General features: G+C 42.8%; 1 protein-coding gene across 1 annotated transcript in view; it reads left to right on the plus strand.

The window, feature by feature from the left end:
• The first annotated feature begins 243 nt into the window (after window positions 1-243).
• Window positions 244-15623, plus strand: part of l(2)k09848 (lethal (2) k09848) — a 53884-nt gene continuing 38504 nt past the window's right edge. Inside the window, exons 1-3 of the mRNA XM_068393462.1 lie at window positions 244-410; window positions 3805-3917; window positions 4322-4443. Coding sequence (XP_068249563.1) covers window positions 329-410; window positions 3805-3917; window positions 4322-4443 — 317 coding nt within the window. The 5' untranslated portion in view covers window positions 244-328. The remainder of the gene's footprint in view (window positions 411-3804; window positions 3918-4321; window positions 4444-15623) is intronic.

Here is a 15623-nt window from a genome sequence, read left to right on the forward strand (position 1 = left end):
ATATTAACTTCACACCTTGAAACCAGAAGTTGACCATTGTTTCATAAAATATGTACCAAGTAGTACACGTTAAATATCTTCCTATAGTTCAACGTTACCTGAAGTTCATTGAGTTACTGCCAAACTTGCAGAACCCTTGGAGTATTTTAGAATTAGAAGAGAAAGGGAGGGAACTAAACTACATCGTCTAGAATGAGCCGTTGTAAGGGTGATGCATGTAACTCGCAGCGGCAAGAATTGCTTCGATACTACTACTGGTAATGTTGAGATTTGGGTAACATGTGAGTTGTGGCTTCTTAAGAAAATAGTAATTTTATTATGACCGACGATGGCTGATGTTTCTAAACAGGAAGTTAAAACCTTGGAAGATTTTAATGTTTTCGTAGGAGCTGAGACTGGAATACTCAAAGGTAAATCTATAACAAGAATATTTTGTTCTTATCTTAAAGTAGACCATGCTAACCTACCATGCCTACCGTACCTTAAGCAAACCTTTTTTGGTAGGCTGCTTGATGGCCGCTTACGGGTAGGCCAGGCCCCACTTTTCTTAGCAAATGTTTACAATAGTTTCATGGTTTACAGTAGTCAAACGGCTCTCCAATCATACCCAGGCCACTATAGGTAATAGTCTTAGGGAAGGGCTCGAGTCCCACGGCTGGCAAATATTTATCGGAGCCTTTGTATATCAGCGGCCAGTTCCTCACGCATTGATTAAAAATGGACATGAACTAACCTAACCTAACTTAACCCTAACTTAACCTACAAGCCGTATCCTTACCTACTTCCCTAATGGAGGGCTAAGACCCCCCTGTGACCCCCGTTACACTGCCGTATTCTAGGTTAGACATAATAATACATACAGGTGGCCGCTATTGTACATACACCCCTATTTTTCCGTGCAGCAGTTATGTATATTGGTATTCAACGAAGAAGGATACGACATCCTAGGTAGGCCAGGTTAAATATGTGGGGTTTCTCCCTCCCGTTCAATAAGGATGTTGCTGTTGGGTTCCTGTGTGGTCATGTACACGTAAATGACAGAGTCAAACCGCTCGGGAAAGATGCCAGAATGTAGGAGTTTTTAGCCGTGTTTAGTCTGTTCATGAGGTTTTGGTGTCAACTCAGGAGAGGAACTTTCAGAAAGTCTTAACTGAGGCGTTGTATGGTTCCAGTAAAGGGTTTCTGGTGTTGTATGAATTGTTAGCCTGTGTTTCTGGGGTTTAGATTCTGTGCTTTTGAGTTGGCTGAAAAAACACCAAATAAATAGCACATAACCTATTTTTGCCCTTGGCTTTCCATACTGGGTAATGGCTGCTAACAGCTACTGTATTTTTTTTTTCTTACTGTATATGACTAAGATATTAATTCCTGAAATTATAACTTTATAACTATCTTTTCATACACAATTTTTTTTAGATAATTATTTGCAATAATTTGTGTTAAAAGGAGAGCTGCTTGACTAGGATGGCTTGCACAACAAATAGAAGCCACCCGTTGAGATACTACCACTAGAGAGTTATGGGGTCCTTTGACAGTACTTCATTGGATCCTTCTCTCTGGCTACGGTTCACTTTCCCTTTGCCTAAACATACACCGAATAGTGTGGCCTATTCTGTACAGATTCTCCTCTCTCCTCATACACGTGACAACATTCAGATTACCAAACAATTCTTTACCCAAGGGGTTAACTACTGCTCTGTAATTTTTCAGTGGCTCCTTTCCTCTTGGTAAGGGTAGAAGAGACTCATTAGCTATGGTAAGCAGCTCCTCTAGGAGAAGGAAACTCCAAAATCAAACAATTTTCTTCTAGTCTTGGGTAATGCCATAACCTCTGTACCTTGGTCTTCCAGTGTCTTGAGATAGAGTTCTCTTGCTTCAGGGTACATCCGGGCACACTATTCTTTCTTATTTTTCTTCTTCTTGTGTTAAAGTTTTCATAGTCTATATAGAAAATATTTATTTTAATGTTGTTACTCTTCTTAAAATATTTTATTTTCCTTGTTTCCTTTCCTCTCTGGGCTATTTTCCCTGTTGGGGCCCCTGGGCTTATAGCATCCTGCTTTTCCAACTAGGGTTGTAGCTTAGCAAGTAATAATAATAATATTACTGTAGCGCAAAGAAAAGGATATGGTAAAACTTTACCCATGCACCAAGACTATTTAAAATCAAAACATACCCTTTTCCGTCAACCAAACTTAGTACTATATCCCTACTCATTGTTGGAAGGGCATCAGCCCTCAGCATTCCCCCATACACTTGCACTACCCCAAGATGCTGTGGCTTACTCAGATTACATCAAAGTATCTGACTGGTAAACTTTTACCAAATATAGGATTTTCTTATATTTTTGTGTGTTCCGAAGCTTTATGACCTTTATTTCATCAGAAATGAGTATAGATAGAACTTGAATTAAGACTAACAGTATCGTAGAAAACTGGGTTTTTAGGGTAAAACTGCAAAATAGCTGCATACATCTTACAAAAAAGCATTGTATGATTTATGGTGCACAATATAAGCTTAGTTTAGCTTAGGATGCAACGTATCCCTACTGAAATAGGCCTATGGTTATATTCTTGCACAGCTGTTTTGCAATTTTACAGATTTATGGTTTGGGGAAAAAGACATTTTATAAAATAGAAACATCAAAACCTAGTCTATCTTGATTACTGTACAACTCGCTACTTTCACTGAGTCACCGCTGTTTTTGTGTGAATAATTACTGACCTCAGAAGATTTGCCAAAACTGGAAGCTCTAATAGCCATACCATATAATTCGAGAATTATTACCAGGTCACTGGAATGTTTGGATGAGGAAAAGATTGACCGATTCATTTTGTTTCATAGTAAATAATTAGACCGGAAATGATGTCAAGAGTTCAATATTTAGTATTATTATTATTACTAGTCAGCTCAGTGCTAAAATGAAATACAGTAACAAATAAAGTAAATATAATTGAGAAATAATTAAAGAAAAACTTAGAATTATATTAATATAAGTAATAAAGTTGAAATAGATCAGTAATTTATAAATAATTAGATGAAACATCAACCTGTTCAACAGAAAACCATTTGCAACAAGTTTGAATTTCCACAAGTCCACCGATTTAGCTGTGACACTTAGAATTAAGTGCATACAGTACCTAGTACTACGTACAGGTTAATGCTGTCTTGGATTATCTGAATGCAAAGGATGATCAGAATTATGAAAAATCTTATGCAACATGTACTAAGAATAACCAGATCAAGGATAAGGAATTTAGTAGACCCAAAGTTTTTGTTCACATTGATAAGAATGTATCCAGCTGAAGGTCAGCCTGGAGAACAATACTCAAAACTGGTATAATAAAATTATTAAAACATTCCATCAGGATTGATTTATCACCGAAAATCTTACTCTCAGTAGGCCAATTTTTTATGCAATTGAATGAAAATAGACCAGATGATTTTCTCGGAAGTAAATTTTCAATAAAGAATCACTTAGAATTTTGAATGAGTGTATGAATGTAATGAGAAAAGCATGGTTTATCCATGAATTTTGGCAAATTATTACAACTTGATAGTTTATTAGGAAGGTTGTCCCGGTAGTAGCTTCTTGTTCAAGATTATTAAGGTAATTTCAGATGTATGAAACAGTTGAACTGCTTAATGCAGCATTGCTGTTAATTTTGGAACTTAATCAAGTTATGTGTTTGCGATAGAGCAACTCTGTTACAATATCTTAATGGGTTATCCTCTAGAACTTATTTCTATTTTCAGCATTTTTCTGGTTTTCTCATAGTTTAATATCTGACTGCTTTATTCCAGGAATTAATTTGAATCAAGATGCTGTCATCCACAAAAATGTCAACAATCTCAAATCGCTTGACCGTCAACATGAAGTTACCGCAATGGCTTGGGGTAACCATAATCAGACTGAGGTTTGTTACATCATCTCGATGGTTTTACCTTTCATTTGGATCGCAGTTAGCTGAGTAAATTTGCCTTCACTCCATATTTTTTCCCCCACATTGTTTAGGTGTTTAAAAGTTTTTTAGAAAATATTTGTTTCATTACTGTAAAAAAAAGTTAAAATTGTATACTGTATTGTTTTGTGGTTATTAACCTGGTTTTATAAACTTGAATTAGTGTATTGTAGAAATTTCTGGCTTTCAGCCAAGCTTTAATTTAGAATGAAATGTTATATAGAACATATAGAGGTCTGTATATATATCCATTAATATGAAGTCGAAGCACATTGAAAAATTTAGATTTTATGTCAGCATTTTAATACTGTATTCTGAATTTTATTAACATACAATTTTTCTTGTGCTTTTTTATACAGGTCTTGATTGGTTTAAGAAATAAGATTGTCCAAGTATTTGACACGGAGGATAAAGCATTCGTCTCATCCCGTCAGATTACTATTGGTGAAGGGCCCATTGTCTCATTAGCTCGATGGAATGGGTAAGTAATTATTTTTACAGGTTTTAATGAGCATTAAATTAAAAGAAAATAGTTCATGTGTGAATTGCTGTGCAATATGTACTGAAAGTGGAAGGTGTTAAATATATAACATTGTTATACTAGCCGTTGTCCTAGCACTAATTGTACATTTATTTTGAAGTTACTTTCTGTTATTTCAAGTTAAACCTGCAGTTTAAAGTAACATAATCACCTGAGACTGATAACTATCTTACATTTGCAGTCCAATATCATAAATTTTATGGTGTTACATGGCAATTCTTATAAGAAATTGATACCCAAAGCCTTTTTTTTAAATATTTAACTTAGCCGGTGAATATATAGCTGCAACTCTGTTGCTCGACAGACAAAAAACTGTACAAAAAACTCGCCAGCGATCGCTATACAGGTTGCGGGTGTGCCCATCAGCGCCAACTGTCGGCCAGATACCAAACTCCATGTAAACAAAGACTCAATTTTCTCTCTGTCGACAAGACGTACTTTACTCGCTGTTGAAACCTGGAGTTTTTCCCATCATCTTTGGTGAAGTACTATATTCTGGTTTTGAGCTTTCGCTGTGCAGGGTTTTTCTTCAAATAAATCCTTGAACTCTTTTTTGTATCGGATTCATTGTTGATGACTTAGATCGTTTTTTGGAATTTTCCCTTGACCAATTCAAAATGGCTGACCTTTCACAAGTTCCCAAGTTTAGAAAATGCAATGCTAGGGACTGTTCTAGGCGTCTTCCGAAGGCTTCTCTCGACCCTCACACTGTTTGTTCCAATTGTCGGGGTAAAACCTGTCAATTGGAAGATCGGTGTGAGGAATGCGTGGGCCTTTCGGAATTCGATTTTATCAAATTTGAAAAGTACACACGCAGGCTAGAGAGAGATAGAATTAGGAGAAGTTCTTCTAGGTCGATAGATTTTTCCTCTCCTCATGCCCCACAACCTATTCCTTCCCCTGTAGTGGTTGTTCCTAACCCCCCTCCTAGCACTCAGGAACCATCGATGGCTGACATGATGCGTGCTATCCATGCCCTGGGGGAGAGAGTTGAGTCCCTTGCAAGTGACCGCAATCAACTCATGGCGGATGTTAAGGAGCTAAAGTGCCAAAGTGCCGCGGGAAGTGATAAAGTGCCTAGTGAAAGTGTTGTGAACAGTGTTGCGCTTGAGGGTTCGTCTGTTCGTGCCTGTCGTCCTCCTAGTCCGGGACCTCTTGCAAGCTCCCAAGCCCAGGGGAGAAGCAATGTCATACGACGCATGGGTTCGAGAGGCCTTGATCAGCGAACAGACGTTCCCTCCATGGTATCAGGCGTATCTCCCCAAGATCGCCCCTACCTACGTAAGACGAGAGAGCCCGTTTTTACCTCGTCGTCTGAAGGTGTTTCTCGTAAGAAACTTTGGACCAAGGTCTCACGACCTTTAAAGCGTAAGTCGGTCCCTTCAGGACAAGTCCAACGTCCCGGTTGTAGCCACTGGGTCAGTTCGGACTCGTTGCCGTCATCTGATGACTGCTCACCGCCTAAGAGAGGCAAAGCGGTACCGCTTCAGTCGCTAACCCCGTCTGTTGCCACACCTGCTCCCGTAGACCCTAAATGGGCTTTGCTGCAAGACATGCAGTCCAAGCTTACGTCCTTGATGCAGGACTTTCATGCGGAGAAGGTTGCTGCTGAACCTTCTGGCCAACAACCTTCCAAGCGATCGGTTGTGCGTCCTGTTGACGCTGAGGTAACCTTCTCGCGTCTACCAGTTGAGGTGGTTCCTCCACCGATGCGACCCAGTGTGGGTTGCCAGCCGCACGTTGACGTTAAGCGACGCTCGGAGGTGGTTGTTGACGTTCAGGACGTTCAACAACCATCAGAGGTGACTTGTTTTGACGCGGTGCGTCAACCTCCGCAACCCGGTGTGGTTTCGACTGCACAACCCAGACGGTCTAGACAGTCTCGGGTGGACGCTGTGCGTCCTCGCGCTCCCATGGTTGTTGACAGTTCACAGACTGTGCAGCAGTTCCATGCCGTTGCGTCCGGCTCCGTCACGCATGCACCAGTGCGACCGGACTCAGCGAACCAGACGTTGCCCACTCCGTTGCCGTTTCCTCATCAGTTTTCGGATGAGGAACTATCTGATGATGTTGCTGAACAACAAGACGATCAACAGTCAGAACTGGACGAGCCCAAGGCAACTCAACCATCATTGGACTTTAGAAAAGTCATGGCTGTATTCAAAGAGTTGTTTCCTGACCATTTTATTTCTGTGGCTCCTCGTTCTCCGCCGTCAGAGTTTGTATTAGGCATGCCTTCTACCGCACCTGCCTTTACTAAACTCGTCCTCTCACGCTCATCCAAGAGAGCTTTGCGGCTGTTAGGAGACTGGTTAGAGTCCAAGAAGAGTTTAGGGAAGACAGCATTTGCCTTTCCCCCATCTAAACTCTCTTCTAGATCGAGCGTCTGGTATGCCACGGGAGAAGTTCTCGGCTTGGGAGTTCCTGCCTCTGCCCAGGGCGACTTCTCAAGTCTTGTAGACTCTCCCCGCCGCCTTGCCATGAGACGCTCGAAGATTTGTTGGTCACCATCGGACCTGGACCACCTTCTTAAAGGGATCTTTAGGGCTTTCGAAGTCTTTAACTTTTTAGACTGGTGCTTAGGAGCCCTGAGCAGGAAAATCTCTTCGACAGATAAGGATATTTCTTTGCTCATTATGTCCTGCATGGACAAGGCCGTCCGTGATGGGTCCAATGAGCTAGCTGCCTCATTCACGTCCGGAGTCCTGAAAAAGCGAGAGTCTCTCTGTTCGTTCCTGTCTGCTGGAGTTACACCATGCGAGAGATCTGAACTTCTCTTTGCTCCCCTTTCCAAGTGCCTGTTTCCTGAAGTCTTGGTAAAGGAAATTGCCGCTTCGTTAGTTCAGAAGGACACCCACGATCTTGTTGCGTCCTCAGCTCGCAAAGCTCCCCCTTTGCCTTCATTATCCGCTAGACCGAGGATAGACACTCCAGCGTCTCGCTTTATTCCGCCCTTTCGTGGCAGAGCCTCCAGCAGAGGAGGTGCTCGTGCCGAAGGGAAACGAGGGAAGAGGAAAGGACCCAAGTCCTCCAAGGGCAGAGTCTGACTGCCCGCAACTTCAGACAGCAGTGGGAGCCAGACTCAAGAACTTCTGGCAAGCCTGGGAGAGGAGAGGCGTAGATTCACAATCTGTAAAGTTACTCAGAGAGGGGTACAAAATCCCTTTTGTACGCAAACCCCCTCTAGCAACGTCTCCCATCGATCTCTCTCCCAGGTACAGAGAGGAAGAAAAGAGACAAGCCCTGAAACTGGAAGTGTCTCTTTTGCTAGAGAAGGGAGCGGTGGTCAAAGTCTCGGACCTTCGATCACCGGGATTTTACAACCGTCTCTTCCTAGTTTCAAAGAAGACAGGAGGGTGGAGACCGGTGCTAGACGTCAGTGCTCTGAATGTCTTTGTCACAAAGACGAAGTTCTCCATGGAGACCACAAAGTCAGTCTTAGCAGCGGTCAGAAGGGAAGACTGGATGGTCTCGCTAGACCTAAGGGACGCCTACTTCCACGTCCCCATTCACTCAGACTCCCAACCTTTTCTGAGATTCGTCTTTGAAAATGTGGTCTACCAGTTTCGGGCCCTGTGCTTTGGCCTAAGCACAGCTCCTCTCGTGTTTACGAGGCTGATGAGGAATGTGGCCAAATTCCTCCACTTATCGGACATCCGAGCCTCCCTTTATTTGGACGACTGGCTTCTCAGAGCCTCTTCCAGTCGTCGCTGTCTGAAGGATCTCAAGTGGACTCTAGATCTGACCAAGGAATTGGGACTCCTAGTCAATTTGGAAAAGTCGCAGCTGGTCCCATCCCAAACTATTCTGTATTTAGGGATGGAGATTCACAGTCTAGCTTTTCGGGCTTTTCCGTCGACCCCCAGAATAGATCAAGCCCTGCTATTCATCCAGAAGATGCTGAAGAAGGAACGCTGCTCAGTCAGGCGGTGGATGAGTCTGGTAGGGACGCTGTCATCCCTGGAACAATTTGTGTCACTAGGAAGACTACACCTCCGTCCTCTTCAATACCATCTTACTTTTCACTGGAAAAAGGACAAGACGCTAGAAGCGGTCTCGATCCCGATTTCCGAAAAGATAAAGTCTTGTCTGACTTGGTGGAAGGACAATATCAACCTAAGAGAGGGTCTTCCCCTGGCTGTTCAGACTCCCAACCACGTTCTCTTCTCGGACGCATCGGACTTGGGCTGGGGCGCGACACTAGACGGTCGGGAATGCTCAGGTCTGTGGAACTCGAGTCAGAGGAGCATGCATATCAACTGCAAGGAGCTGTTGGCAGTACATCTGGCCTTGAAAAGCTTCGAGTATCTCCTTCGAGGCAAAGTGGTGGAAGTAAACTCAGACAACACCACGGCCTTGGCGTACATCTCCAAACAAGGAGGTACCCACTCACTGACGTTGTACGAGATCGCAAGGGACCTGCTCATCTGGTCAAAAGGTCAAGACATCTCCCTAGTAACGAGGTTCATCCAAGGCAACTTGAACGTCATAGCAGATTGTCTCAGTCAGAAAGGGCAAGTAATTCCAACAGAATGGACCCTCCACAAGGATGTATGCAAGAGACTTGGGGCCAACCAACCATAGATCTCTTTGCAACCTCGCTGACCAAGAGGCTTCCAATCTATTGCTCCCCAGTCCCGGACCCAGCAGCAATACATATAGATGCCTTCCTCCTAGATTGGTCACATCTGGATCTCTACGCATTCCCACCGTTCAAGATTGTCAACAAGGTACTGCAGAAGTTCGCCTCTCACGAAGGGACAAGGTTGACGTTAGTTGCTCCCCTCTGGCCCACGAGAGAATGGTTCACCGAGGTACTTCGATGGCTAGTAGACGTTCCCAGAAGTCTTCCTCTAAGGGTAGACCTTCTACGTCAGCCACACGTAAAGAAGGTACACCAAAGCCTCCACGCTCTTCGTCTGACTGCCTTCAGACTATCGAAAGACTCTCGAGAGCTAGAGGCTTTTCGAAGGAGGCAGCCAGTGCGATTGCTAGAGCAAGGAGAGCGTCTACCATTAGAGTCTACCAATCGAAGTGGGAAGTCTTCCGAGACTGGTGCAAGTCAGTTTCTGTATCCTCGACCAGTACCTCTGTAGCTTAAATAGCTGATTTTCTCTTATACCTGAGAAAAGGACGATCCCTTTCAGCTCCCACTATCAAGGGCTACAGAAGCATGTTGGCATCGGTCTTCCGGCATAGAGGCTTAGATCTTTCCAACAATAAAGATCTGCAAGACCTCCTTAAGTCTTTTGAGACCACCAAGGAGCGTCGTTTGGCTACCCCTGGATGGAATTTAGACGTGGTACTAAGATTCCTCATGTCAGACAGGTTTGAGCCGTTACAATCAGCCTCCCTGAAAGATCTCACTCTTAAGACTCTTTTCCTGGTATGCTTAGCCTCAGCTAAAAGAGTCAGTGAGATTCATGCCTTCAGCAAGAACATAGGATTTTCGTCGGAAAAAGCCACTTGTTCGCTGCAACTTGGTTTTCTAGCCAAAAATGAGCTACCTTCTCGGCCTTGGCCTTAATCTTTCGATATTCCCAGCTTATCGGAGATCGTAGGCAATGAACTAGAAAGAGTCTTATGCCCTGTTAGAGATCTTAAGTTCTATTTAAAGCGTACCAAACCTTTACGAGGCCAATCTGAAGCTTTATGGTGTTCAGTTAAGAAACCATCCTTGCCTATGTCAAAGAATGCTTTGTCATACTTTATCAGATTGTTAATACGAGAAGCTCATTCACATCTGAGTGAGGAAGACCGAACTTTGCTTAAGGTGAAGACGCACGAAGTTAGAGCTGTAGCAACTTCCGTGGCCTTTAAGCAAAATAGATCTCTGCGAAGTATAATGGACGCAACCTATTGGAGAAGCAAGTCAGTGTTCGCGTCATTTTACTTGAAAGATGTCCAGTCTCTTTACGAGAACTGCTACACACTGGGACCATTCGTAGCAGCGAGTGCAGTAGTGGGTGAGGGCTCAACCACTACAATTCCCTAATTCCATATCCTTTTAATCTGTCTCTTGAAATGTTTTTAATGTTGTTTTTTATGGGTTGTCCGGAAGGCTAAGAAGCCTTTCGCATCCTGGTTGATTTGGCGGGTGGTCAAAGTCATTTCTTGAGAGCGCCCAGATTAGGGGTTTGATGAGGTCCTGTTGTATGGGTTGCAGCCCTTGATACTTCAGCTCCTAGGGGTCTGTCAGCATCCTAAGAGGATCGCGAGGCTCCGTAAGGAAGACGTACTTATAAAGCAGAGTAATCGTCTAAGTCGACTTCCTTACCAGGTACCTATTTATTTTGTTTTTGTTATTTTGATAACTTCTAAAATGAAATAAAAACTCTTAGCTCATAAGATGTAAACATATTTAACTGGTCTCTACCCACCACCCTGGGTGTGAATCAGCTATATATTCACCGGCTAAGTTAAATATTTAAAAATTATATTTTAATTATAAAATAAATTTTTGAATATACTTACCCGGTGAATATATAAATTAAACGACCCTCCCTTCCTCCCCAATAGAGACGCAGTGGGATGAGAAGAAAATTGAGTCTTTGTTTACATGGAGTTTGGTATCTGGCCGACAGTTGGCGCTGATGGGCACACCCGCAACCTGTACAGTGATACCTCTGGATACGAAAGTTTCTGCTTACGAAAAATTCAGGATGCGAAAAGTGATTCGAAGATTTTTATGCCCCAGGATACGGATAAAATTTCAGGATACGAAAACCTTACGAGATCCCAACTCTTCGCCGAGAGTAATTTTAAAAAGCGCGCGCCGCCAGACTTTGAACTTGGGTAGACTCACTTACAGCCTCCCGCTCACCCATTGGTTATCTCCCTACTCAGACGCTAGCTGACGCCATAAGATCCTGCTTTCCTATTGGTCGGCAACTATCCCAGCTTGCCTACGCACGGGCGTTCATCTCTCTCTCTCTCTTTTCGTTCCGACCGCGGTATCGTTAACAGACATTGTGTTGTGTGCTTTCGCTTGTTTGACTTTGTGTTAATATACAGTACATTCGTACGCCACGTGTTATCGTTAATAAACTTTCGTTACTGTGCACTGTACTGTATTAGTGTTTACTATACATAGACTGTATATAACGTTACGTAGTGTATTATATTACGTATTACTGAAGCCATGGGTCCCAAGAATGTTGCCGAAGGAAAGAAGAAGAAGACGATGCTCTCGATGGAGACGAAACTTGAAATCGTTAAAAAGTACGAGTCTGGCATGCGTTTAAGTGCGATCGCCAAGGAGTATGGCCGGAATCCGTCTACGATAGGCACCATCCTGAAGCAGAAGGCGGCCATCAAAGCAGCAACACCTTCTAAGGGCGTCACTATTTTCTCCAACAAGAGAACGCACGTGCATGACGAGATGGAGAGGCTGCTTCTTGTGTGGATCAAGGACAAAGAGATCTCAGGAGACACCATCACTGAGACTACAATTTGCCAGAAGGCCTCCGCCATTTTCGGTGATCTCGTGCGTGCTCAGGCCGAAGAAGGAGCAGGAGAAGGAACATCCCAGCAGGAACCCCCAGAGTTTAAGGCTTCTCGTGGGTGGTTTGAGAAGTTCAAGAAAAGGACTGGCATCCATTCAGTGGTACGGCATGGGGAGGCAGCCAGCTCGGACACGAAGGCTGCCGAAGCCTTTGTTAAAACGTTCGAGGAGTTGACTCTGCAGGAAGGCTACACTTCGCAGCAAGTTTTCAATTGCGACGAAACTGGGCTTTTCTGGAAGAAAATGCCTCGTCGGACATTCATCACGGCGGAGGAGAAGAGGCTACCCGGACATAAGCCTATGAAGGACAGGCTTACCCTTGCTTTTTGTGCAAACGCCAGTGGGGACTGCAAGATAAAGCCCCTGCTGGTGTACCATTCAGAAAATCCCCAAGCCTTCAAAGCCCACAAAGTTATTAAGGAGAACCTTCCTGTGATGTGGAAGGCGAATGCAAAAGCCTGGGTAACGAGGCAACTGTTCATTGATTGGGTGAATGTCTGCTTCGGTCCGACTGTCCGAAAATATTTGGAAGAAAAGCGCCTCCCTATGAAATGTCTGCTGGTGTTGGACAATGCTCCAGCTCACCCTCCTGGCCTCGAGGAATATCTTCTGGCCGAGTATTCCTTCATAAAGGTCCTTTATCTACCGCCTAACACCACCCCTCTCCTCCAGCCCATGGACCAGCAAGTTATTTCTAATTTTAAAAAATTGTACACGAAGCATCTCTTCAAGAGATGTTTCCAAGTCACAGAGAGTACAAACCTCACTCTGCGTGAATTTTGGAAAGATCACTTCAACATCGTGATATGCCTCAAACTCATCGATCTCGCTTGGCAGGAAGTTTCGAGGCGTACCCTAAACTCATCTTGGAGGAAGCTGTGGCCCGATGCTGTCTCTGCACGAGACTTCGAGGGGTTCGGGAAGCCTGGAGGAGAAGCCGAGATCGTTGACGATCCTGAACCAATTCAGCAGTCTGAGGTGGCTGACATCGTACATCTTGGTACGTCCATGGGGCTGGAAGTTAGCGCGGAAGATATCGATGAACTTATCGAGGAGCACCACGAGGAGTTGACGACGGACGACTTGAAGGAGTTGGAGACGATGCAAGTGAGTGATGTTCAAGAGCAGTTCTCTAGCGGTGATGAGGAGGATGTTGCACCTTTGAAAACGGCAGACATTAAGGAAATTCTTGCATGTTTCCATAAAATGGCAGACTTCGTCGAAAAGGAACATCCAGAAAAAGTTTATACCAACCGTGCGCTTCAACACTGCAATGACGTTTGCCTAACGCATTTTAGAAATGTGTTGAAAAGTAGGCAGAAACAAGCTTCAATGGATAGTTTCTTATTAAAGAGGCCAGCGGTATTGGTAGGCCAAGACGAAGGTGAAAGTAAAGAAAAGAAACAGAAAAAAGAAAGAGATGAAGAAGTAGAAGGTGAAAGTAAAGAAAAGAAACAGAAAAAAGAAAGTGATGAAGAAGTAGAAGAGATTTAGAAAATAAGAAAAACGTAAAGTTATAAAAAGGCAAAAAAAAAAAAAAAAAAAAATCAATTTTAAGTTTTATGTTACCGTTAAGTGTTAAAGTAATTTTTTCTTTCATTTTATAGTTTTCCATACGTAATGTTAAGTGTTAATTATTTCTGCCATTTTTTTTTATTTTGTAAAGTTTAAGTGTTAATGTGTTAAGTGTGTAAATTACTGTACGTAGTCTGTCACTTGTTACGTTTTCTGCCTTATGCCATCCTCCTCTGCCGCGACTTCGCTATCGGACATCGTCTCACTCAAAAGGTAAGTTTCAACTTTTTTGTTACACTAATTAACTGTAACCTTTTTTTCAGAGTGTACAGGTACAGTATCAATAATTAATTTAGGTGTACGTACAGGTACAGTAACAATACACCTTCACTGATCTAAATGCTTTACGTACATACAGTACCGTAACTTTTATACAGTATCGTACCGTAGTAAAGAAAACGGACCGTTTTCTTTGGGCTTGGGGGGGATAACTTGGCTATAACTACGTACTGTACATTATTGAATAATCTCATAGTGGTTTCTGGAATGGATTAGGCTGTTTTTAACGGTTGTGTTAATTATTGAATGATAGAAATGGCTGCAATGCATGTTTATTACTACAGTTTAGCGTGTTTATGAAAGAAAAGGTGACTTTTTATAAGGCTTGGAACGGATTAGGCTATTTACATGTAAAACGCGACTCAGGATACGAAAACATCAGGATACGAAACCGCATCCTGAACGGATTAATTTCGTATCCTGAGGCATCACTGTATAGCGATCGCTGGCGAGTTTTTTGTACAGTTATTTGTCTGTCGAGCAACAGAGTTGCAGCTATATATTCACCGGGTAAGTATATTAAAAAATTTATTTTATAATTAAAATATCATTTTTCAATTTTAGATTATTGTTTTGTGAATTATTGTTAATTAAGTTATTTACATTTCAATATACTTGAATTTGAGTGTGAAATATGATAAAATTCTAATAAAGAAGATTGGTAAACAAATTTATTTTGGATATGGAACCAGTGACAATGGGAAATAGAAATTTGGAACACGAACTGATGCAAAGCACTCAGTGATATGTGAAGAGGTCACATGTTGGCAACTATTATGAAAGAAATGTGTTGGGTGTGAAAAGTGTTGTACCAAAAAAAAAAATTTGGATAGTAGGGTTGCTATCATTTCATTATACTGTAAATTTTCAATCTTTATCACTAGTCAATTATTTTGTAAGTCCTTAAACTTCACTGGGACTCATTACACGGCAGCGCTATACCCCATAGAGCGATTATGGTCTGAGCTGCCTTAATTCAGTCATGATTTGACTTCAATATCTGTCGTTTGGAGACTGGTATTCCACCCACCTTCCGTTACTAGCCTAACATTGTGTCATCCATAAGGATTATTCACAGGTCACTCATGAATTGCCGAGGCAAGGGACAGTGACAATGCACTAACAGGACAGTGCCCTAAAAATTGACCATATATACTGTACATATGATCAGTATTCAAGCCCCCTCTCCATCCGTACACTTCCTCCATTTCAGACAATGGGTCTTATATTCTTAATATTGTGTCTTCCAGTGTAATCAGTTTCATTCTAAGTGCTTGAGGATAGTCTGTTTTTTGTTAGTTTATAGGGAGGAGTATAGTGGAACCAGAACCATAGCATTTGTTCCATAACCTGAATACAAACCTACGCTATTTCTGTAGGGGTATTACTTTTGGCGAAGCTGAAATGACGAGCCATTAAAATTTAGCGAGGGTTAACTACCCATACCGCTAGTTAGCGGGGGTAGATGGGGTAGCTTGCTACCACTACCACTCACACCGGTGATTTAGCTCACTTTGCTTTTGGCTCGGATGGTGTACAGTTGTTGTCATTCCTCATCGTTCGCCGTTATTATTGGTCTGCCTTTAATTCTTTTATGCTTTGTGTTAGTGTGTGTGTGTGTTGACTTCTGCGATCATGCGCACCTGCCCTGGACTCGATGGACGGCCCTGTAGAACCTTTATGTCGCCCATGGAGACCAATCGCCACACACTTTGTCCCGCCTGCAGAGGTCAGTGGTGTGATAGTAACAACCAGTGTAGTG

Source organism: Palaemon carinicauda, chromosome 19, assembly GCF_036898095.1.
Source record: "Palaemon carinicauda isolate YSFRI2023 chromosome 19, ASM3689809v2, whole genome shotgun sequence".
Classification (NCBI taxonomy): domain Eukaryota; kingdom Metazoa; phylum Arthropoda; class Malacostraca; order Decapoda; family Palaemonidae; genus Palaemon; species Palaemon carinicauda.